Here is a 25,761-nt window from a genome sequence, read left to right on the forward strand (position 1 = left end):
GAAAAGTTGAGTTAACCAAGATCATAATTGAAAATACCTTGCGGTATAAAATAAAATACCCACTGATGTCTATCTGACCAACCATAGATTGACAACAAAATTTTTTACGACTATAAGGCAGAATAAAATTTAAATTAAAAACAAGGAATTACATAGAAGGAATGATAAAATAAAAACTGTAAATCATATGGTTGCCTCCTTTCTTCTTATGCAAATATAATTAGTAAAAAGTGGACGAAAAATACATCATCAGTTGTTATTTTTCTCAATTCATAGCAGATTAGTTTATAAAAAATGTTTGATATGTCAATTATTTTTCAGTAACAAATTTTACATTACTGGATTATATATTCGACACAGTTTATGTAGAAAGTATGCAAGCAGGTTGTATCTGAATTTCGTAGGATTATATGGCCGTATCATATTTTCTATACACTAGCCTGCTATGAATTGAGAATTTAATCACTTCTAATTCCTTGTTCTTAGAATTCAAATACCTGTCTACCACAGAGCAAGTAATCACTGTTATACTATCTACATAAAAAGAGAATGAAATATCTTTAATCTACGGTTCAATTATTATATAGCAGCTTTTTTTAAAACAAACATCCGATGTAAGCAATTTTTTTTTTCGTCTCAAGAAGAAAGTATTGTATTCCATAATAACAATGATTGAATGAACAAGTGACATTGACAATGACATTATTAGTGACAGTTATATGACACATGACATTTGTAACCTGTATTTGTATCGCATTTTCATAGTCATTGTCATAGTACGTTTTACTTACGGCTATTTACTTTCTATCGACAGAATTAAAATTAATTTATTAATTTCTTACAATAAATTAAATATAAAACAATATGGTAAGTAAAAACAATGTTTGTTATGCTTGATATAAGGTACCGTTCCGACCATTATATTGAAAATTACAATACTTAAAACTTGCACTGTCATTCGTTACCGGTACATAAATTGCAATGATTATTTATTAAAATATTATTTTGTATGATTTAATGTTGATTTTTCTGTAATTCTAATTAAATACAAATGGTTTCATAAACTATTTAGACTGTCAGTAATATTTTACTAACTTCAGATATAACCTAAAAATAGTACACAAAAGTTGGCTTTGACATATCATCATTGTAGTATTTACATATCTGCTGCTGGGCATAGGCCTTCCTTAATATTTTTATGTTAGATCCTGTGCTCTTTGCGTCCATCTATTTACTATTGTGTCCCTAATGTACAAAAAACAATTAATCCATCTAGGAGTCTTATACACGGCTTCCACTTTAATTTCAATTGTCATCTATGAATACTATTTTTGATATTTTACACACAATAGGTATGAAATTAATTTGTAAATTTCTTCAAATTCTAGTTCCGGAATCAGTATGACAGTGATGTCACAGTGTGGAGCCCTCAGGGCCGTCTTCATCAAGTCGAGTATGCAATGGAGGCAGTTAAACTCGGTTCAGCAACTGTCGGGTTAAAAAATAAACAGTTTGCTGTGTTGATTGCCTTGAAAAGAGCTGTAAGTGAACTGTCTGCATATCAGAAAAAGATTATTCCTATTGATGACCATATTGGTATTTCTATATCAGGCTTGACAGCTGATGCTCGTATGTTGAGGTGAGTTCTTTATAATTCATAATCTAAGTCAATATAATTCTAATATATATGGGGGTATCATGAGTGAAACAGTATACTCTATTATGTTCATGGTACTGCTCATGTCTATAGGTGATGGTTACCACTTTCTATCAGATGGGCTGTCAGCTTGTTTGCCATTCCAAGTTACATAAAAAAATCTAAATTTTAATGTGTAAGCATTCGAGTATTCTGTTACTTCCCTAAGATTGACTGGGAGAGAATGCTTTTATTATTACATCCATCTTGTAAACATACATGTACTAATGAATAAATAAATAAAAATAAATAGTCATTTAACTCCTAAAGACTATCAACTGTTAACTGTCCACTGCTGAATGTAGGCCTCCCCTGTCAGGGTTTTTACCAGTAGTTGCCACACTTAGCAGATGGATTGTCAGCTCCAGTTAAGCTTTGGTGAACTATCCGTTACCATTACATTCCCTTAGTCGCCTACAGCTACTAGAATGGAAGGAGTGGCCTATTTTTTGTCTGAACCACAAATGGCGATATACATATATATATATATAATGTATGCCATTATAAATTTAAAATATTTTAATTTAATGTATAAATTATTATTTAAATTTTGTTTTATTGTGAAAAACAATCATACCTTGATGCTACAGTATTAAGTTGAAAAACTTGCAAAATTTTTTTTTTTTAATTTCTTTGGATTGTAAATCATCATCATCACTGTCATTGGTAATCAAATTATGTACACGAGTATGTGTAGTACACTCCTATACACAGTAGGTAATAGTCTTGCTATTAAAAATAATATAAAACACCTGTCATTATTTAAATATAATATTATTACAATTTTAAAAGAAAATGTCTGAGGATAAGCATTGGTTAACCCTAGTAGTGGTGTTGTAAACATAAAATTGAGTTTTCTATTTCAGCCGATTTATGCGTACAGAATGTCTGAACCATCGGTATGCTCATGATGCACCAATGCCAGTGGGCAGACTGATTGCACTAGTGGGCAACAAGATGCAAATTTGCACACAGCGATATGACAAACGACCTCTTGGTGTTGGTCTGTTGGTTGCTGGTTATGATGTATGTATACATTTATATAAGACTAGCTTTTGCCCATGACCTTAGAAGTACAGTCTGTTTCAAAAGAACTTAATGGAAAATGTAAACAAATGGATAATTGCCTGACAATAAGAATGTTTGCAGATATCTAATAGTAGTCCGAAACAAAAATGAATCAACTGATTGAAAGATTCCTCTGTAAAAATATAAGCCTAAAGAAATTCTAATTATTGTTTTAACTTTATTGCTTTTATTCCCTTTCCTGCCTTTATTAAATTATTTATAATAATAGCATGCCTGATATATGATATCACATAACATAAATAAAAATATAATTGATTTTATCTATCTATCCTATTTAAGAGCTGCGCTTTTGTCAGTAGAGCTCTTGCCACTCACTACGATATTATAAGAAATAAAAATATTTTGAAAACCTTTTCAGGCTATAATTTGCAGAAAAAAAGTTTTAATTCATTATTATATAAAAAATTTATTTGCTATCAACAGTAATGTGATTCTCCTTGACCAAACTGACTAATGAATCTTTTTAATTTAATGGTTTTATAATTAGAATAATCATTGGATATATTTTGTCAAAAAGTAGATGTAATTGTAAATTGGACTCCCATTTTCATATTTAGACCCTCTCTTTTACCCGTTGTACATGCAAGTCGTGGCTAATACAGCCATCCAGGGGGGAAAGGGATTGTTAGTAATGGAGATTGAGAATCCCATTACTAGCAATATACCCAAACAGGTCGACCTCCTCGCGGTTCCCCCTGGAAACTATCATAGTTAATTTCTGATGAATTCATCATGATGGGCTAACTGGCCTGTTTTCATTCTCATCTATCACTCTTCACTGGTGCTCTGCCAGCGTATCCCGTTAGCGCAGGCAGGGTTACCATACCATATTCACCCATCAAAAAAAAAAATACAGCCACCAACCTCCACCCAGATACATTGAAGCATTCTAATCTTCATGGGCTTTACAATAGTTAAAAATGTTATTATTAAAATATTTATAGTTTGACTAGTGGGATAGATATGTTCGTGCAGATGACTTTTATACAGTCACTCTTATAAGTGTTCACCTTAATTTTCTAGGACCAAGGCCCTCACATTTACCAGACTTGTCCCTCAGCAAACTACTTCGACTGCAGAGCCATGGCTATCGGAGCCCGGTCGCAGTCTGCCAGAACATATCTTGAGAAACATCTCAATACTTTCGTGGACTGTGACCTCCAGGAGTTAGTGGCCCATGGTCTGAGGGCTTTAAGAGATACACTGCCGAATGAAGTGGATCTTAACACAAAGGTATAGTCTAGAATGTGTAGTTCAATAGATTTAATGTATAGATAACCAAGTTTCGTTGCATTTATCACAGACATATAACTATTCCATAGAACTGTCTTCGATTATATCATCCTTATTTCCTACCACATTAATGTATATATATTATATGTGTATAGTTAGTGTTGTATATTTATATTTATGTATGTGTATAATTGTGCTTATTTACACATGTTTAAATCTATTTTTTTAACGCGCCACCTACCTGTTTATTCTGAAATCTTTTTACCCAAAGTAATAATCTTGTAATATTGATGTAATAAGAAGTTAAATAAATACATTAATTCTATATACTATAAACTATATATATATTAATAATATATATATTAATTATATATTCTATATACTATAATTTAAATCTGATCCCACAAAATATCGTGAACAGTATATACGTGTTAGAAATCACTGTAATAAGGTGTGTAGAGAAGCTCAACGACGCCACTTTCATAAATCTGTCGAAAATGGCAACCCAACCAAAGTTTGGAAATTTCTGAAGTCGGTGGGGATTGGTAAGAATCAAAGTTATGGCTCCCAAAATATTGATATTAACAGCCTTAATAGGCATTTCTGCTCTTCCGCTGTTATTGATAACACCACTAAAACAAACACGATTAATTACCTTTTTTCTATTCCAATCCCTGACTATTCGCCTTTTTTCTTTACTCCAGTTGCGGACTGTGATGTTGAGAAGAGCCTGCTAGCTATTACTTCTAATGCTGTGGGGTCAGATGACATAAGTCGTACTATGATCCTTCCCATTCTTGACATTGTCCTTCCCATTATTACATTGGTTTTCAATAATTCCTTGTCCTCGGGAGTTTTCCCTTCTGTCTGGAAAAACGCACATATACTTCCTCTCCCTAAAAAACCCAATCCAACATCTTTTTCAGACTTCCGTCCAATTTCCATTCTTCCATTTCTTTCTAAAGCTCTCGAGCGACTTGTCCATCAACAACTAAATGAATTCCTATCCAAGAATGATCTTTTTAATCCCTTCCAATCAGGTTTCCGTGCCGGTCATAGTACGACTACTGCTCTTGTCAAAATCACCGACGATATCCGTCATGGTATGGAAAACTCACAGCTTACGGTTTTAACATTGTTAGACCTAAGTAATGCTTTTAATACTGTCGATTTTGATATATTATTAGGAAGATTGCGTTCTCTCAACATATCTCCAGCCGTAATCGAGTGGTTTCAAAGTTACCTGAATGGGCGCCAGCAACGCATTCGTACTGAAGATAGCTCTTCATCATGGTGTCGCACGCTAGCTGGTGTACCTCAGGGTGGCGTCTTATCTCCTTTACTTTTTTCGTTATTTATTAACACCATCACTATTCAACTTCGCTCTTCCTACCACCTTTATGCAGATGATCTTCAAATTTACTCACACGCTCCATTTCATGAGTTAGACTCTGCGATATATTCAATAAACAAAGATCTGGCATACATTTCGAGCTGGTGTAAATCATTTGGATTAACTGTAAACCCTAATAAAACGCAGGCTATTATTATCGGGAGCCCCAACTATATTTCAAGAATTTGCTGGGAAAATCTGCCTAATATAATGTTCGACGGGATATCTGTGGACTATAAAGATTTTGTAAAGGATCTCGGAATATATCTTGACAGAACGCTATCCTGGAGCACCCAAATAACAGAGATTAGTAGGAGGGTCTTTGCGATTGTGGGCTCACTCAGAAGATTACGTAATTTTTTACCTATGGCCACTAGAGTTGCGCTTGCTCACTCCCTTGTCCTTCCTGTCCTTGACTATGCTGATACCTGCTACATTGATCTCACCGAAGATCAACTTAATAAACTTGAGCGTCTCCAAAACCTGTGTATTAGATTTATATTTGGACTTCGTAAATACGACCACATCTCTAATTTTCGCACTCAGCTCAAGTGGCTCCCAATACGTCGACGCCGAGATTGGCATATATTATCTCTTCTTTATTCCATTCTATTCAATCCTCTTACACCTCACTATCTTAAAGAGCGATTTATATTTCTCGGTGAAGTTCAGAGTCACGCTTCGCGTACCTCAAATAGTCTCCGTTTAAAAACCCCAGCACATACCTCCGTGTACTACACCAAATCCTTTTCCGTTCAGGCAGTGCGCCTATGGAACTCGCTGCCACCGACTATACAGAGTGCGCAATCCTTGGCTTCGTTTAAAGGACAAGTCAAATCACATTTTCTTTCACTGTAGTTACTCTTTTCCACTCCTTTGTAATTTTTGGACTAGATTTGTCATATTTCCTTGTGTGTGCTATGTATGTATTTATATGTGTATGTTTATGTATTTTGTATGTATGTTATATGTGTATATGTATGTATATATATATGTATGTGTATGTGTATGTATGTATGTATATATATTGTTATAGTAAGTAGTTTAATAAATTATATGTATTTGATATTTTTGTGCATTATATGTTTTTGTATTTTGTGCACGAAAATTGTTGATTCACTCTTGCGCCACCTGCCGTTTTCTATCTGTTCTCCCTTAACTAAAGGTTGTCTGTAAGAGATTGCCCTAGCGATAAGACCGCCTTTTGTACCTTTATGTGTATATTTCAATCTGTATTTATGTTACTGTATTTCATTTGAATTATTCACTTGTCATTGTATATTTTTATTTATGGTGCAATAAAGAGTTAAATAAATAAATAAATATACAATGCCACCTAGCGGTGAGTACTGTATTATCATTCTAATATTTTAATATAGTAAATAATAAAAATATGTGTGGCATATCATCAGAAAGACGAAATTACAGCAACAGACTTTGTAAGGAATGTCTGATTAATTACCTTTTTCCCTTTGTGATTTTGCCCCAAACAAGTTGACCTTACATATCTGTTTCGTATAATATAAAAATAGAATTACATCCTTTGTAGGCTTGACATCATCAGGCGATTCATCAATGGTGTCATGATCGATTTTGCCGTATAGTGCCGGCTTAGAATGGACCACTCCTTCCTTTCCTGTGGGTGTTGTAAGAAGCGACTGAGAGAACTTAATGGTCGACGGATGGACCGCAGCGTCCCTCTAAAAGCATTACCATAAGCCTAATTGTAGTTGCTAACCCGCCTGCCAAACGTGGCGACTAATGGCAAAATCACCCTTTATGGGGGAGGTCCATGTTCAGCAATAGACAGTAAACTGCTGATATGATCAAACCCGGGACCTCATATACGCAAAGCAACATGTCATTAATCATTTTAATGTATTTTATTCAACAGAATGTGTCAATAGCGATTGTTGGCCCTAAAACGTCCCTGCAGATTTGCGAAGAGGCTGAACTGACTCGATTCTTGTCTCTGGTGGAGGGTGAAGAGAGACGTGGAGGCGGCACTGCTACTGGCGACGCTGGGGCATCGGGGGCAGACAGGGACCCCACGGGGGACGAGAGGGACCCACAAGTAGCAGTGAGTATGAATAGATAGATACTCTTCATTGTTCTTTCCAAAAGATTACAGTAGTAAACTTATAATACTAATCCATGTCGACAAGAATACTAACACTATGTTACGAGAATTTTATATATTAGATTTATGCAATAATATTTTTTATGATTTTTGTTACACCATTTAAAAAAAATATCTCAGAGATAGAGCATCTATTTTCAAGCAAAAATTTGGTTGATTCAATTCGACACATGTTTTTTTAATAAAACCAATCATTTTATTAGTATTGTATTAAAAATTTGCAAGTAATTACTTGCTAATTTTTAATACAATACTAATATACAATTATATTAAATAATAATATAATACAATTGTATTAAAAATTTCCTAGACGGAAATAGTTTTTTTTTTATTTAATTTTTTTATTTGAATTAGGAACTATTTCTTTTGATATTTAATGTTTATATAATTTATATAGTTATACGTAACTTCACATTGATTACAAATTAATATACATGTATTTATTAAAATAGTTGTCATTTTTAACGATTTTTAAAACAATAACATAAGTCTGTTTGGATAATCTTTAAAAATAAGCATCGATATAAATCATTGTGTTATGTTTATTTTATTTTTTCAAACGTATTCGTAAGAAATTTGCATCGTCTTTATTTTTTAACACAACCTTACAATATAGCTTATTCCATACACTCGGTAGTAAATATATATTATAATAACCTAAATCACGCATACATAGATGAAATAAAGTTGACCTGTTTTTGGTGAAGCATTTGTATGGCAACATTATATAATCTAAGGTCACAAGTGTGACAGTAAAGCTTAAATATTACTACTAGTTAGATGTAGTCGATTGCCACATAATCACCGTGGGGCTTGTTCCCGGAGTTATTTCGCTGTCTATTGTATCAGGCCACGTAGTCTTCATTTCGGGGTCTCGTTCTATTATATTAAGAGGAAGATCATCTAAATTTGGAACAAGTGCCCATTTTTTGTACAGATTTAAAGCCAGGCTCTGTGCGTCATTAGAAAGGTATGCATGTCGAATTTCTGCATTAAGAAATTGTTCCTCAACTTCAGACTTTATAATCTCTTGCACGCTTTGCTCATCCCAAAGCTCTCTTTTCACTTTAGCGTCCAATGCGGCTGATAAAAACATTCTCCATCTCGGAATGTAATAATATGTAAAAAGCTCCCGCCATTGTTTACAAGCATAATCACTGATTTCACCGTTTGGGCCCCATAATGTTATTTGATTTCGTGCATTTAATGCATAGTGGTAACTTTCATTCGGTGCCCTCGCTAGATCAGTAGCTTTCGACACCCACAGATTTGCAGAGAAATCGTCGTTTGTATATAAAATATTCTCTATATCTGACATCACGTCAAGGAAACGGTTTATGGACGCGTTGAAGACCCAACTATTTGAATATCGGTCAATCAAAAGCCTGGAATACAACTGCTCGGCTCTGTATTGTAAAGCTTGTCTGGTAACATCGACCAAATCATGGTAAAAGCCAGGAGTGTTACAATCAGGGTTGTTTACAAAAACAAACCTTTTAAAAGCTTCAAATAAATCCCTGCTTTTGTACCACGCCCACGGTTTAATTCTGAAACTTGGTCTACGTGTGATGACATATTTACCCCTGATTCGATTTAGTCCATTGAAATTATAAACACTTTTTAATAAATATTTCCAAGCGATTGCAGTGTCGTTACAGCCATATCGTCTTTCGGCATAATCACCGACCCAGGCGTCGAGGTCACGCACTGGACCTTTTCTCCATGCGGATTCCAACATCAGGTCGTATACAACATAATTTTGGTTAATACCTTCCGGTGTGAGTCCGATTCCAATCATAGTACTATTTTTACTGGATCTCGCCTCATACACAACTGTATTTATAATATCCATACTTCCAAACATGCCTAAAGTTCCTCCAAAATTGTGCAGCATACTCCAAATAAAAGGTTGACCGAAGTACATTTCATAAAAATTGTATTGTGGCCACTGTTCGGATTGAAGGTCTAGGATCAACATCCGGCCATTAGGTACAGAAGAGAGCAATGCCTTTACTCTATTTTTGGGCCATAGAACTGGATCGTGAACAAACATCCAGTTCTGCAGTAACCAAACAGCATTTTCATCGGTTCGAGTCATTGTAGAAAATATCGACATTGCTGTTTTCTGGATAAAAGGTGTAGACCAAGATGAAATACTAATCTCATTAAATGGATCCGCGGTATATATGTGACTAGATCCACTGTCAGCGATGATTTCTTTCAAAAACAATGTACCTATCGTCTTGAATAGAGGTTCATTTGGGTCCAAAAACAGGCCGCAACAGTACTCTGTGCTGAAATCATTCCAAGTGTTTACCTTGTAAAATGTTGTATTTGGATAAATCCGCGAGAAAGCTTTAGGGACGTGACCGTTGAATGCTGGGAAAACGGGTACAATACCAAGTTTGAACATTAAATCCACGACGGCATATTGAATGTCCTTTTGTCGATCATGCCAAGATTGAAATAGCGGGCCTCCCCACCCGCGCAAGTTGCCCATTCGTAACCAAGACAAGAACGCTGGCCCCGTTAGGTGGTTGTCTATTTCCTCTTGAGTCATGCCAATCTGTTTGTATATGCGGGTCCAAGCAGCTTCTTGAGCGACGGGTGCCAACGATAAGTTGATACCATTCAACGCCATCCATTCGACATGACTTTTCCAGTCCTCAACAGTCCACCACACAAAACTGTAAGACGCCGTGCACACATTTTGGTAATAACGGAATCGATCGTTGGCTGTCACCGTCTCGTCCACCTCTGGCAACACATCTGGCAACGAGATACGTTGAACTTGCCATCCTTTATGAGACTTGCAGTATTTCTTTAAGTAGTAATTAAATCCCCACAGTGCTGCGACACCTGTGCTAGCTCTTATCCGCAATTGTCCTTGGCTTGTCCTGATCGAGAATGTGTCTTTATTGCCGTTGAATAAAAGAGTATTCACCTCCACTATTATATTATTATTATCGGATGGCACATATTTTCTTATTATGTTCAGTGCAGTTTCTTGCTGCACAGCGGCTGTAGTTCTTGTCTGAAGTTTCGTTGGGTCGAGATAATCCAAATTTAGAGCTGTTATCACTGTTATACCATGTAAAAATAATAAAATATAACGTATCATGACGGACGAGTGATCTTCAAGACGTTCTGTATGTTTATGAATGTCCAACCATATAGCATTGTTGATAAAGAGAGTCTAACGAGCTGACCATTGAACTCGATGTAGGGTTGTCAATTTTTATTAAGATCTTAATATTGCATTTAATTTAAAAAATAATTTACTGTAAGAATTTACTATATAGAATACGCTCAGTAGGAGTTAATTTAGAATTAAGTTTTTTTTTTATAATTATACATATTATAATGTCTAAAAACTCATTTAAATACAGTATAGAAAATCATTCCTTTTTCACGAAGATTAACCTAGTAAGTAAAGTGGCCAATTCGGCCATTTTTGTAATGTCTCTATCCGTTTATTACGTTATGACGAGAAAATTAATGAGCATATGTCAGTAAAATTTGACATGCGGAGTCAGCGGAGTGAATTGACACAATTGGATTGAGAGCAAGCGAAAATCACATCGAATATATCTGAAATGGTCAAATTAACCTTATATTACCCTTGACTCACCGGAATATTTGTGCTTTTGTGTAACTTTTGCTGATAATGTTATCTGCTATTTTTTATCGCGACTTCGTTCGCATGACTCGGAATAAAAGTAGCCTATACCTGTCTCCCTCCATACTATATCTTCTAAATTATACTCCATAAATACTGCACTCTCTAATTTATCAACGATTTAAACTATTAAGGCGCCAAGGGGTAACAAACACACTCACTTTCACATTTATAATTTTAGTTTTTAATTCAGTATTGTAGCGTTTCGCAGTTTGTGACAACCCTATAACGTCGGATAAACGTCTCATTAATGCCGGCTGTTATTCACTCACAAATAATGTTATCAGTAAGTACTTTTGTACAAAAGGTTTCTACTGTCGTCACAGGCCATTAATGTAAAATACATGTAAAATAATATAGAAATTTATGTATGTTTGTAACTTCTATTATGTACATTTTTTTTTATACAACTTAGAATGGCAAACAAGCTGACGGCCCACCTGATGGAAAGTGGTAACCGTCACCCATAGACATGAGCAGTACCATGGACATAACAGAGTATACTGTTTCGCCCATGATACCCCCTATGCGTCGCCATTCCTGAGGACTCAGGTGTTATTCCTCTGTACCCAGTAAATTCACGCCATATCCCACCCTTCAAACCGAAACACAGCCATGCAAACACAACTGCTTTACGGTTGAAACACAAATGGGACAAAAGGTACCCAAACAATCAACTTTTGACGGTTTTGGATAAAATTTAGTATACATATCCTGAATATTACACAATGTATCTTTATTTAGGAAAATAAAATGTAAGAATTATGATTTAATATTGACAGCAATAAATCATCAATTTATAAATGATCATATTGATATATGAGAATTTTCATTCACACTGTTTTTTTTATCGGCCCAAATTCGAACTCACGACATTTGAAGTCGTATTATTTAATCTGAATAATATAATCACTAAGTCATAACGCTTGTTATCATCATCTCATTATCCGTCCACTGCTGGACATAGGCCTCCCCCTTAGACTGCCATAAGGTATGGTCCTGAGCCACCTGCATCCACTGACTCCTTGTAATGCATTTGAGGTCGTCACTCCATCTAGTGGGGTGTCGTCCTACACTACGTGCTGTAATCCTTACTAATATAAATATTAAAGTCTGTTTGTTTGCCTTACAGCGCCTTAACTACTTAACCATGAAATAACCAAGATTAGTAACTTTGGCATACACGTGCTAAATGAGAGCTATAGGCCTACTTTTTATTCCGGTCACGGGACACCTGATAGAAAGTGGTAACCGTCGCCTACTATAGACATGAGTAGTACCATGGACATAATAGAGTATACTGTTTCTGGTATAAAACACCTTTCCTCATTTCAAGCAGTTTCTTCATGGCTGTGTTTCGGTTTTATGGACAGTTAATTAAGAGGGTGATATGACGTCATACTTTTCGGGAATGGTAACGCATGAGTAGTATAAACTGTGATACCCTTTGTACTGTTCATGTCTATAAGCGACGATTACTACTCATCAGGTGGATCCTCAGTTTGTCTTCTATGAAATTGCATAAAAATATTTTCTGCAAGACGTTATCTAAAGTCGCCTATTGTTCCTTTTTTACCTTGCTTCTTGTGACGCGGATTTCTTTTCATACATATTTTATATATGGCTGGTCGTGTGGTCCCGGCATAGAATAGGCCACCCCTTCCTATCCCGAGGGTGTCGTAAGAGCCGACTGAGAGAGAGCAAGGGATGGGCAGCAGGCAGGCCTTCTCAAAACATCTCTAAACCCCTGACTGCGGTTGCCCAGCGTGACAATTATTGGCAAAATTTACTCACTCAAAATTAGCGTGTTCAAAAAATTCAAAATGAACGAACCACTATTATTTTTCGCCTTTATTAACATTCCGCATTTTTTGTTTCAGGTGGCGATGGACACGGAATAAACATAGACCGGTTACAGTCCACAGCTAACGAGGATTCAGTGAAATCGGATCCACTTAGCTTCCATCCTTCAGTCTGCAAGTGGGCTGATGCGTACAGTCTTTTTTTACCTTCCTTAAGTCACCTCAAAGATCTGCCTTGGCCAGTGTTTAAGTCTATATATTTTGTATGACCTTATTGATTATGTTTTTGTATGACTTTCAAGTCCAGTCGGATTTATCCGACAAATATTAGTTGCCGGATTTTCTGACTTTTTTTCTTTAGGCTGCCTACTACATTAATACAATAAGTAAAATATAGTCCAAATATATATGTTTACAATACTGTATAAATTTTGAAAAAATATGAAACACCTGAAACATGTGCTTATAAAATTTTAGTGTCTTCCTCGATTTCCTTGGTATCCCATCATCAGACCCTAACTTTGTGACAATAGACTTGGTACTGTCAGTATAAGAGTATACTGTGTCGAATAAAAAAATTATGAAATCGGTCTACAATTAACGAAGAAATCGGTGGACGTACATAAAAAAAAATGTAAAATCGAATATACATAACCTCCTCCTTTTTTGAAGTCGGTTAAAAATTACTTTTCATAGAATTATAAAAAAAAAAGAATTATATTACAATATATAACCCATTTAAAAAGTTAAAATCGTGGGCCAAAGTACTAGTTTCTGTTAGAGCTATAAATGTCTAAAATTAATAATAAATTATTTAATTTGATAATTATTTAAACATAACTATATCAAAATGTTTGCAATATCATGAAATAGCCAATTAAGATAAATGGATACACTAATTATTTCCTTCAAAAGGTTACGTTAGTGAACTTATTATAAATACAAGAAAGCACATAGTAGAAATAATTTATTGATTGTGCTAAACATTTCTTTCGGATATCGCAGGGGATTCCCGCGTCTCTCTTGTAATCGCCAATAAAACGGGTTCAGCAGTTAAAGTAATAAAGACGTTGAGTCATTGTACACATTGTTGAACTATGTAATAAAATTCTACATACGCGATGTCTATTTCTGGAACGTGGAATATTTAAGAAAAATTCGTATAAGGGATATTAATAGGAGTAATAGAAGTCAAAATAATAATTTTAAGTAATTTCTAAGCAAGTCTGTCTGTATATTTGTTCCGGCATCACGGAAAAACGGCAAAGTCGGCCAGCTCGAATTATTGATAATCAGCGCCTTACTGTCCGACTCGACCCACTGAAATTGCGCAGAGATGTTGCATCTCTGTGCATCTTCTACCGAATTTATCATGGGGAGTGCTTTAAGGAGTTGTTTGGGCCTGCTGCTGATTTTCACCACCTTACAACCCGCCATAAACTAAAGTTTCATTCCAACCATTTGGACGAGTGGCGGTCCTCCACCGTGCGTTTTTCAAGGCACTTTGTTCCACACACGACCACTCTTTGTAATCAACTTCCAGCAACAGTATTTCCGAACCGATATGACATCGTAACCTTCAAGAAAAGAGCATATTCCTTTTTAAAAGGCCGGCAGCACACCTGCAATGCCGTTAGTGTTGTGGGTGATCATGGGCGGCGGTAGTCACTTACGATCAGGTGAGCCGCATGCTCGTTTGCTCCATGTGTTGTAAACAACAATCTATGCATCAATTTGGATGTGTTTTTAAATAGTTGCGTTCCTAAAGGCCTAATATAAAAATTAATTCTAATACGCCATCCAGAAATGATCTATTTCATTGTCTTTTTACTTCTGAAATCTATACGTAAAAAGAAGCGGGCATAAACCTAGCCATCATCATCATATCAGCCGCTATCTGGGGTCGTTCTACGCTGCGTTTGCCAATACGGGGTCGCCACTCAAAAGCCTTCGTCATCGGTTATCGGTTCCTCGCTATGCGACCAGTCCATTGCCACTTCAGTTTACCTTTCCTTCGGGTTATTTCGGTCACTTTAGTCGTGCTGATATCCTCATTTCGTAGTTTATCGTGGAAAGAAACTCCCAGTATAGCACACTCCATATCTTGCTAAGTAACTTAACCACTTAATGCGAGGGTTTTTCTGTGAAATGAGCTCAACTGGCGCACTGGTGCACACGCTAAATATTATTATTATTACGCTAGATATAATTTTTTACAAATCTATCTTTTTTAACGCGCCACCTACCTACTTATGCTTTAATCCTTTCTACCCAAAGGTTGTCTGGAAGAGATTGCTTAGCAATAAGACCGCCTTTTGTACTACACTATACGTATTGAAAATTGTTTTAACAAAACATGTTATGTTGGTGCAATAAAGTGTTAAATAAATAAATTCGAACGAGCATACAATAAATATACACTAAGCTCTATGAATTACAAACGGGCGAAAAGGTATCGCTCCAGATAAAAATGTAAACGTTTATAAGTGGTGAGAGGTACTAGGAATAGCGGAAATCGGAACACATTTGCGAGAGGGTCTCGTTCGAGATGCTTAAGTGGTTAAAGCTTTTGCATACGATAACTCTGAAGGACCATGTCTCGGTTCCGTAGGTCATTGCTGGCAACACGCATACAAAAACTATTAATTTATCTGTGACTATACTCTGGTCATATAAGCTTTCCGATTTAAACACTGGCCAAGGCAAGACGGGGTATGAAATTGTATAATTTCTTTTTTTTTCGTATTGTCTATGTCTATATAAATAAAACACTGCTTTATAATCGTTGTATATTTCATACATCTTATATATATGCATATAAACATATTAACAGATAACGTAATTAGATTAGATTGAAGACTTTCGGGTAACTTGGAGCTTGCAAGTTTATTTAGTTGATAATACTAAGTAATAGTTAGCCGTGTGGTCCCGGCATAGAATGGACCACCCATTCCTTTCCCGTGGTCGTCATAAGAGGCGACTAAGGAAACTTATTTATTGAGGGATGGGCAGCAGCGTCCGTTTCAAAACGTTACCTAAGCGTGGCTGCGGTTGCTAACTCGCTTGTCAAGTGTGGCAACTACTGGCCAAACTCCTCATGAGGGAGGCCTGTGTCCAACAGTGGTCCGTTAATGACTGATACGATGACTAAATGATAGTTATAATAATGTGAATTTAAGATAGTTTTCCAGGTTGATCCCTTCAAAAACTGCAATGCATTATGTACTAAGACATGTGTGTGCATAACTGAATGCTCCAATATAGTCCTCGGGTGGGCATGCCCACCCGTCCCGCCCACTTAAATAAACCTATGCAAACAAATAATCATGCCAATTATCCATTATTATTATAATATCAGCCGTTAACTAGCCACTCCTGAAAATAGGGCTACCCCATAGACTGCCATAAGGAACGGTCCCGAGCCACCTGCATCCACTGATTTCCTGCAAGGCATTTGAGATCGTCGCTCCATCTAATGGAGGGACGTCCTACACTTGCTTGTACAGTGTCGCCACTCGATCTATAAATGAATTCAAGTATGCTCGGCGAAATGGATGATGTCGAGTGTCACGTTCACCACAACGGTAACAGACGACTATTGTCTCTGATCACCCCGTCAGGGATTACAGTCGTGAGTATATTTTTTGTTATTTTTATTATGAATGATAATTATAATTGTAAGAGATACGTTTGTAGACAGATGTAACAATGTTTAGCCTCAATTTACAATATTTATTAATATAATATACTTGACAAGCTCTCAATATGTGAGGACGATTATATTAACATACTTGCTGATTGAATATCGAAATTTCATTAAACAAATTCTACAATATTTATATAGATATGTAAGTTGCCAGAATATTGTAATTTATGAATGGTATATTTTCAACTGTACGCTACACTAGGGATGGGTTATATTAATACCGCTTCAATATTTATATATTGGGTTTCTGTAGATATTGATGGCGTGAAAAGGTTATCACCCATTTGGTCCATACCAGTCTGATATCAGTCTGTATAATTTCTTTTTTATACAACTTAGAATGGCAAACAAGCTGACGGCCCACCTGATGGAAAGTGGTAACCGTCGCCTATAGACATGAGCAGTACCATGGACATAACAGAGTATACTGTTTCGCCCATGATACCCACCATGCGTTACCATTCCTGAGGACTCAGATGTTATTCCTTTGTACCCAGTAAATTTCAATTGGATTTTTCATTTTGATATTACAAGTATATATTGGATAATCGGGGATTAATATATCCGTTATTAGGTCAACGTGTAGATATTGTTACTACAATATATAGATGTTGCTGTATATGACACATCTTTACTGACAGAATCTTGCTTCCTCTAGAATTTGATATACCATTACGTAATACGCTATAAAAAAAGGTATTTCAGTACAATATAGACCACAGAAAAGATTGATATCTCTATAAAAATGCACCAAAACACCTGATATTCAAACAACATAATATTTTTTTCAACGTCACAAAAATGGATACTGCCGCGAGTTATCAATTTGACTAGCCTAAATTTATACATACTGCGATTGGTGGTTTTGTATATATTTTTGGCATTGTAAACTAATATATTTTTACATTATTTACTATAAAACTTAATATAAGGAATCAGAACTTAGTTATGTTGTAATAAAAAATACTATCAGTATCGACGTTTCTAAAATTGTTTTCTTTGTCCATGATTGAGATATCTTTGCCCATTGCTGAAAGCTAAGCTCACATACTGTGGTGTGCACTAGACAATCTTGGGCTCTCCTGAATTATGTCTACCAGTAAAACCAAAATTTTTTACGACGACACATGGTTCGAAAAATGACAATGAATTTAAGGAATGATCTGTACTGCTGTCGATTTAAGACTCTAAGAACACTCGTAAAAGGGAATAATAACCTTAAATTGACACAATTAACGATATACGAAATATACGATCAATTTTGATATATGATCCTATACTTCTTGATCCTATACTGTAGGATAACTGTAAAAAAACTACCAAGATCAATGAGAAGATGGAAAAATTACTTTATAACAGTATATTCAACCGAACTAAGTTCTGACCTTTCACATCAATACATGCGTTTTCACGCCAATAACAAGATCTGAATAAACAAGTTATCTTAGCACCAAAATTATTGTCTAAATATTATTATAGAGTACAAACTATAAATATGAATGTTTGGGACCATTTTGGAATTGGATCACTCGATCACTCACCAAGGGACACTAACTAAAGTGGTAATTTAACTGATCTTTGGAACGAATTGGGTTTTAATCTTATGTCATACGAGAGTATCTAGAACGTAGCCACCACAACCGTACGCCTGGTTGACAGCGGCTTGGTCTAATACAGGTACATAGCTTTCTTGTATAAGAATAGGCTGTCGACTGGAAGCCTCGTTTAATTGTCGCTCTAAAACAGTATTCTGCAATTCCTCTTCTTCCAGTTCCAGCGTCAGTTCGTCCAGCAACTTCAATCTACTCTCTATCTCCCTATCTGCTCTTTCCAATTCCGTGGTATTTTCTTGCATCTCTTTTGCACTTAGCGCTAATTCCTCTTCGATCTTATCAATCAACATTGACACCTGCGTCGCGTTCTCACAACTGTTTGCCTTATTCTCGTCCATATACCGTTTAACTTTTGCCGTTAAACGCACTACTAATTCTTCCTCACGATGCAATCTTTTATTTATAATAGCTAACTTCTCCAGTAACTCTATTTCTTCTCTTATTCGTGTTAGTTCGTCTAGCGACGCGTCAGAATCTGTGTCGTTAGTCGTCTGCATTAATCTTTCGGAGTTCACTTGACATATGTCAGTTAATTCTTTTGTGAAGTAGTGTTCTCTCATCAGGAGTCGTTCTCTTCTGGATTTGTGTTTTGTATGTCTTCTGGGCGGTGTCCCACTCCCTACTCCTACTCCACTGTCGCTGTTCCCGGCTTGGCTGTCGTTAACTTCGCTGCATCTGCCGAGATCTCGAAGATAAGATTCTAGTAGATAATTGGTGCCGTGTTTCTCCATTCTGCTCTTGTGAGTTTGGTCTTCTAGTTGATCTATTAGTTTCTCTTGTTCCCTGCAAGGAAATATAGTTTGAATATCAAAATTATGTACTCTATTTCCTAATATAGTGTATAAGTCGGATCTTACAAATATCGTAATTGTGAATACTTGGAAAGATGTTTATATATTTATTGTAAAGGGCTGAATGGATTTGAATAAAATTTGGGAGTAAATATGGACTATATTCGAACTAGATTAAACTTCACCATTTGCCTTCTTCGAGAAGACCAACAAGATTTTTATACAACCAAAAATTTAATCACAATATAACTGCCGAACCATCTGACGGCAAGTGGTAACTACCGCTTGTAATTTTATTGCCATTTTGACCACTTCGTTTATGTAAGAACAGTTGCTTAGAAGCAGCTACGGGTGGGTTAGAGGTATACAGCGTCTACAATATACAGTTTTATACTATATATAATAGTACCTTAATTTATCGAGTTGTTGGTGTATAGTTTTGCTCTGATGCTGTATGACCGACACGAGCCTAGCCGCCGGGTCCTCGCTTCTCGCTCGGGGCGGAGGGGTGGCAGCTCGCACCCCTCGCCGGCGACGTCTCCTCCCCGCCCGACTGCCCCCATCACTGTCACGGCCTGAGTCATCTTCCCCCCCACTGGATACACGTCGGAGAGATAGCCGTACCTGAAATATTGAGCGAATTTTGTATTGGTCACTGACCTGAAAGAATTTGTTCAGCTTATGATATAAGTTTATATCCCTTCTTCGTTATAAGCAAAGACCGATCCGCAGATTATTGGATGAGGGCTTTTCATACCATCCGCATTTACGAGGCAAATGAGTCTTGTCAAATCAAATAGTTCAGCATGAATTTGAAAAATTCACAAGTTTAGGCTCGAACTCTACCATATCGGGACTGTATTAGTGATCATCCGAATCGTAACTAAGTGTTATCCTGAAGCCAAACATTTTGTTTGAATATGATGTGTTCCACTTGCATGGATAAGAATCGAAGAAAAATAACTGAATTTAAATAAATTTGCGAGTACCACGTACATAGTTATTTTTATTTAAACCCTCATTGAGTGAATTAAAAGAATGTTTCCGGTATGCTCTTAGCACGTTTACAGTAACCAAAAAGTATAGGAATATCTGGAGATAGATTAGTCTTCAATGGATTCCATTTTTATTTTTTATTAAAGAGAAAAATATTATATACGTAAGGGAACTTATATGTACTTATAAAAACAAAAGTTCATCATTAATTTAAGAATTATTGCTAGTGTAGGACTAAGCTGAGGTAAGACTGTAGGAGCCAGAGTTACAAGTATCATATACATGCTTACAGAAATTAGGTGTCTTGTAACCAAGTGGTATCTAAAAGTAAACCTACCTCATGCCTGGCGTCTCCCCAAGCTGCCAACACGTGTAAAACAGGTACATCAGGTGGCAATGGTCTTTCCACTCCCCGCCATCTTTCTGCCAGCACCCACTCGCCGTGATCGGTGAGGCCAGCGCCACCTACGTAATGAACATATAAGACATCGTTGTAATAAACTATATATGTAATAATAATAAATATTAAAAGAAAAATACAGTCTAAAATGAGAAAATACAAGTCTGACTGTTTCTTTCTAAAATTAAATGCCATTCAGCAGGAGAATAAAAATGTTTTACATGATTTCGGACAAGTTTTTCTCACCAAACAGTGAACCCAGTTCGTGTTAAAAACGTAAGAAAACTCTGAGCAAAATTAGCTATATAGTACTATTAGCTTTTTTGCTCTAATTAGGTACATTTACTCATGTGCCATTTTATGGTATAGTTATCTCATAAGTATTGTTAGATATTCCCCACGGGATACATGAAGGGGAATACAAGACCCCATTGAAGAGGGTGTTAATCTTTATAACGTAAAACTTTTGATAATGCTCGATTCTCTGAAACCAGTTAGGTTATAAAATATATTAAAATAAAAATCCGTGAAAGTATTTGCTCAATTATAAAGATAAATTCTAGTAGTCAGGGTCGGCAACGCGCGCGTAATACCTCTGGTATTGCAGACGTTAATAGGCTACGGTAACCGCTTACCATTAGGTGGGCCGTATGCTTGTTTGCCACCTCAGTAGTATAAAAAAAGTCTCCAGTATCAACATTAAGCAGGTCATGTTAAGTTTACCTTCGGGTGCATCTTGCAGCGCTCTGACAATGTCCGCGCAAGTGGTGTGTGAACGCACACCCCTAATCCAGAGCCTTTGGCCCCTCGCCAGCACACCCACTTCTTCGTCGCTGTAGTCTGACGATGAAGCCTCCATTACGTTCCGTCACCTAAGGACAAATATAAAGTAACTTGAAGAAACAAATTTAAACAGAGTAGAGAGCAGTCATTTCATTACCATCAATAGAAAACTAGGCATAAGTCATGCCTATAAAGGTATAATGTAGATCAGTTAGCATATTGTGACGAATTCCACAAAAATTAATGGAGTCTAACTGACCCGTTGCTAGCAATACATATATATGGATTGAACTTTAGCTTATAGCGAGTAGTATAGTGATAAAATTTAGTAGCTGGTATTAATCCGAATACTCCTTATGATATATGCGATAAAAAAAAAATTAAATTGCAAAAAGATAATTTAGACCCATACACACGAGCTTGTCCAACTTTTTTTTTTTATTTATAAACTACGTGCATCTATTTTAATGTAATAACTACCGCTTTAATTTATGTGTAATTAGCGTCACGCAGTTAGACTTGTGCTCGCGTCACCGTCGCTTATGACTAAAGATCACGAATTGATTCCGAAACAAGTTGAGCTTTTTCGATTTAATTACGCGTAAGTAAAACCGATAGTTATTAAATTCAAATGTAATGTGTGCTTACAAAATTTTTAACATTACGTGCATCTATTGTAAGTGCAAGTAAGTATTTAATCTTTCCAGGATCTTTGTTGTAATGCATTAGAATACAAGGCCTGCAATTTACTTCACGGATTATGGGCGGTTTCCTGATATAACCGGTATAAACCGGTAATAACTGACTGTAAACCAACCCCTCACTCGCTTGCCTGCCATGTGCCAGGTAGAGTCGGCCTCCGAAATTGTGCAAACTTTTGCAACTTACGTTTAAGTTTCTAAGTTCGTAGGTATTTTGTATAATAACTTTATACTTAGTCTTTAAGCAGTTTATTATTATGACTGAAAGTTCTAAATAGAACTATATCACTCCTAAACAGAACTCCAATAATAATATAGTACTAATATATGTTTGCAAATTACTGTCATATTTTATTTAACCACGAATATATATATATATATATATATATATATATATATATATATATATATATATATATATATATATATATATATATAAGTTGCGTCATAGTTTGTCAATAAAATACTATCGAACCACCTCAACTTTGCACAGTTTTTTATTTAATAAAATAGATAGAACTCATGTTACACGCTGATAACGTAGCTTTGTATATGGTAAAAGAGTTACTAAAATCGGCCAAGTCCGACTCTAAAATTTATTAAATCACAATAAGGGTAGGATAATGTTGATATTTTTAAGTTTAACCATTTTAGACTTACTCAATATGACTCGCTAACGTAGCTTTGTAAATGGTAAAAGAATTTTCAAAATCGGTTAAGTCCGATCCTAAAATTTGGGGGGGGGGCAGGGATTGTTAGTGATGGAAACTGAGAATTCCATTGCTAGCAATATACCTAACCAGGTCAACCGCCTCGCGGTTCCTCCTGGAAACTAACATGGTTAATTCATGATAGGCTAACTGGCCCGTTTTCATTCTCATCTATCACCCTTCACTGGTGCTTCGCCAGCGTATCCCGTTAGCGCAGGCCTGGTTATCGTTCCATTCTCACCCATAACAAAAAAAGATCCTAAAATTTATATAATTGGGACAAGGATAGGATGATCATGATTTTTTTTTAAGTTAAACAAATTAAAAAAAAAAAACAGACATAATTAAGTCTTTCCTCTTTATAATATTGATTAAAATATATCAAATTCCGTATAAAAAATTCAATATTATTTAGATTATGAAAACAGTAAATCAGTACTGTGCATACATGTTAAAAACATTTCGTAGCGTGACTCGAATCCAGACTGGCCGTAATAACAAAATCATATAAACCTAGGTACATTTCTACGAATAACATTAACACAGACCGTTGTAATTTGAGTGTTGAATTCGTGACTGGCTACCATTAGGCGTTTCCGACACCCCCCTAAAACCCCCTAACCCCCTCACCCTATTTCCACCCCTGGTTTTTACACTACTTCCCCTCACCTGGCATTTAGGGCGCCATTGTTGTATTAGTGTATGGAAATATTCGGTTATGTTAAATCTGCATACATTTAGATATATTATCCATTCTTGTGGCAACACTATAAAACTATACTACGTTTATATTGTGCTATTACTCAAATAGCTATTATTTTGATTTTTTTGTATTAAAATTAGTTGTAAAGTGTAATATAAAAATAAAACATTTTTTTTTATACAACATAGAATGGCAAACAAGCTGATGGCCCACCTGATGGAAAGTGGTAACCGTCGCCTATAGACATGAGCAGTACCATGCACATAACAGAGTATACTGTTTCGCCCATGATACCCCCCATGCGTTGCCATTCCTGAGGACTCAGGTGTTATTCCTCTATACCCAGTAAATTCACGCCATATCCCACCCTTCAAACCGAAACACAACCATGCAAACACAACTGCTTCACGGATGAAACACGAATGGGACAGAGATACCCAAGCAATCGACTTTTGTACAAAGTCTTCCTCTGGTGAAATTGAATGAATGAATTATATTTTAATGCAATATACGGTTTAACTTACGTGTAATTAGATCGAAAAATCTCGACTAGTTTCGGAATCAATTTGTGATCCTTACTCATTAGTACCTGTGAGGCGAGCACGCACGCATAATAATAAAATAAAACAAGTTTACCAAAGGATAACTGTACAAGTCGGGGGGGGGGGGAAGGGATTGTTAGTAATGGAGACTAAGAATCCCATTGCTAGCAATATACCCAAACAGGTCGACCTCCTCGCGGTTCCCCCTGGAAACTATCATGATTAATTCCAGATGAATTCATCATGATTGGCTAACTGGCCTGTATTCATCCTCATCGATCATCCTTCACTGGTGCTCCGCCAGCGTGTCCCGTTAGCGCAAGCGGGATTACCATTCCATTTTCATCCAATTAAAAAAAAACTGTAGAAGTCTTCAGCTTAAGTACCTCTGCCTCTCTCGTCGTTCTGCCATTGCTGTATTTCGGTTTGAAAGATGGGACAAAGCTAAAGTCCTAAGGAATAACAACGCGTGAGGGGCATTGTAGTACATCCTGTTATATCCATGTAATGTTCTATTCACACCTGTAGGCAATTACCACTTTCCATCAGGTAGGCCATCAGCAATACATAGCTACCTAGTTAGTAATAAACATTCGTTTAGTTTATAAAAATATTTCATGCTCTTTTACTTAGAACAGTAGCCGAAATCGGCACTATTTTTTTTCTACAGTTTTAAAATAACCAGCAATTATAGGAGGCGAAATAGCTATGTGTGCTTTATTACATATGATATTGAATGAAGTCATAAAACGGCCAAATATGGTAGCACTGTAACCTCAAATTGCGACGATTGGTCATGAGTTATTATTAATTTGGCCACGTTATCGATATGGCAACATTTATGGCACTTATTTATATATATGACCTTAAAATTGTTATTCTTTTAATCTTATTTATAGACGTAGGTCTTTATTAACAATTTGTTCAGAAGATTAAAGATTATGTTCTCCAAAAAATAAAAATCGTCTTCAATAATGACAAATAGGGGGGACAGGGATTGTTAGTAATGGAGACTGAGAATCCCATTGCTAGCAATATACCCAACCAGGTCGACCTCGTCGCGGTTCTCCCTGGAAATTATCATTGTTAATTCCTAATTAATTCATCATAATGGGCTAACTGGCCTGTTTTCATTCTCATCTATCACCCTTCACTGGTGCTCCGCCAGCGTATCCATTTAGCGCTGGCGGGGTTACCATACCATTTTCACCCATCAAAAAAAAATAGCCGCGTACAGTATACTTTCAGGGGTTTTTTTCCCACTCAGACTGTGGAATGAGCTCCTTGCTCGGGATTATCATCAGTCAATGCAACTTTACAACATATATTAATTTAATACAACAACAGTCGACAGGGAGTCCATCCTCATATCCTACACCCTTAATGGTCGCGTACAGCACGGGTTTAGAGATGTTTTCTCCCACGACATTCAGGTTATGGGATGAGCTCCCTGCCGAAGTTTACCCAAGAGACTACAGCATAGGGTTTCAAAAGAGAGGTAAAGAGGTTTCTTCAGGGTCGGCAACGCGCACGTAATACCTCTGGTATTGCAGGTGTTCATAGACTACGGTAACCACTTATCATCAGGTGGACCGTATGCTTGTTTGCCACCTCAGTGGTGTAAAAAAAAACTAAACTAGTTGCATCATACGCTTACTTTGTTAACGTGTTATTTACAATTTTAAACAAAAATATAGTTGTTAGAAACACGGCTATCGTAACAGGACTACGATTGCTCGTATTCCGCTATAGGCGCTATTGCCGCGTAATCGCAGATTTAACAT

The 25,761-nt window shown here is 36.2% G+C and overlaps 3 protein-coding genes across 6 annotated transcripts in view; 1 reads left to right on the plus strand and 2 right to left on the minus strand.

The window, feature by feature from the left end:
• The first annotated feature begins 745 nt into the window (after positions 1–745).
• On the plus strand, positions 746–15,426 carry LOC113521025 (proteasome subunit alpha type-1-like). The gene is made up of 6 exons (XM_052893993.1): positions 746–867; positions 1,389–1,639; positions 2,563–2,722; positions 3,809–4,018; positions 7,306–7,491; positions 13,111–15,426. Exons 1-6 carry the CDS (start codon positions 865–867, stop codon positions 13,129–13,131), a joined length of 831 nt encoding a protein of 276 aa, XP_052749953.1. The 5' UTR covers positions 746–864; the 3' UTR covers positions 13,132–15,426.
• On the minus strand, positions 8,074–10,722 carry LOC113522226 (alpha-N-acetylglucosaminidase). Its single transcript, XM_026907900.3, has one exon. It carries the CDS (start codon positions 10,670–10,672, stop codon positions 8,324–8,326), a length of 2,349 nt encoding a protein of 782 aa, XP_026763701.2. The 5' UTR covers positions 10,673–10,722; the 3' UTR covers positions 8,074–8,323.
• A 2,077-nt stretch (positions 15,427–17,503) lies between the features above and the next one.
• Positions 17,504–25,761, minus strand: part of LOC113510233 (ras association domain-containing protein 10) — a 154,905-nt gene continuing 146,647 nt past the window's right edge. For all 4 annotated transcript variants that reach the window (XM_052893991.1, XM_052893990.1, XM_052893992.1 and 1 more), the window contains 4 exons: positions 21,262–21,410; positions 20,476–20,603; positions 19,552–19,766; positions 17,504–19,134 (listed from right to left, as the gene is read on the minus strand). In XM_052893991.1, coding sequence (XP_052749951.1) covers positions 18,345–19,134; positions 19,552–19,766; positions 20,476–20,603; positions 21,262–21,397 — 1,269 coding nt within the window. In that variant the 5' untranslated portion in view covers positions 21,398–21,410 and the 3' untranslated portion in view covers positions 17,504–18,344. The remainder of the gene's footprint in view (positions 19,135–19,551; positions 19,767–20,475; positions 20,604–21,261; positions 21,411–25,761) is intronic.

This window comes from Galleria mellonella, unplaced genomic scaffold, assembly GCF_026898425.1.
Source record: "Galleria mellonella isolate WM207_F2 unplaced genomic scaffold, CSIRO_AGI_GalMel_v1 utg184, whole genome shotgun sequence".
Lineage (NCBI taxonomy): Eukaryota > Metazoa > Arthropoda > Insecta > Lepidoptera > Pyralidae > Galleria > Galleria mellonella.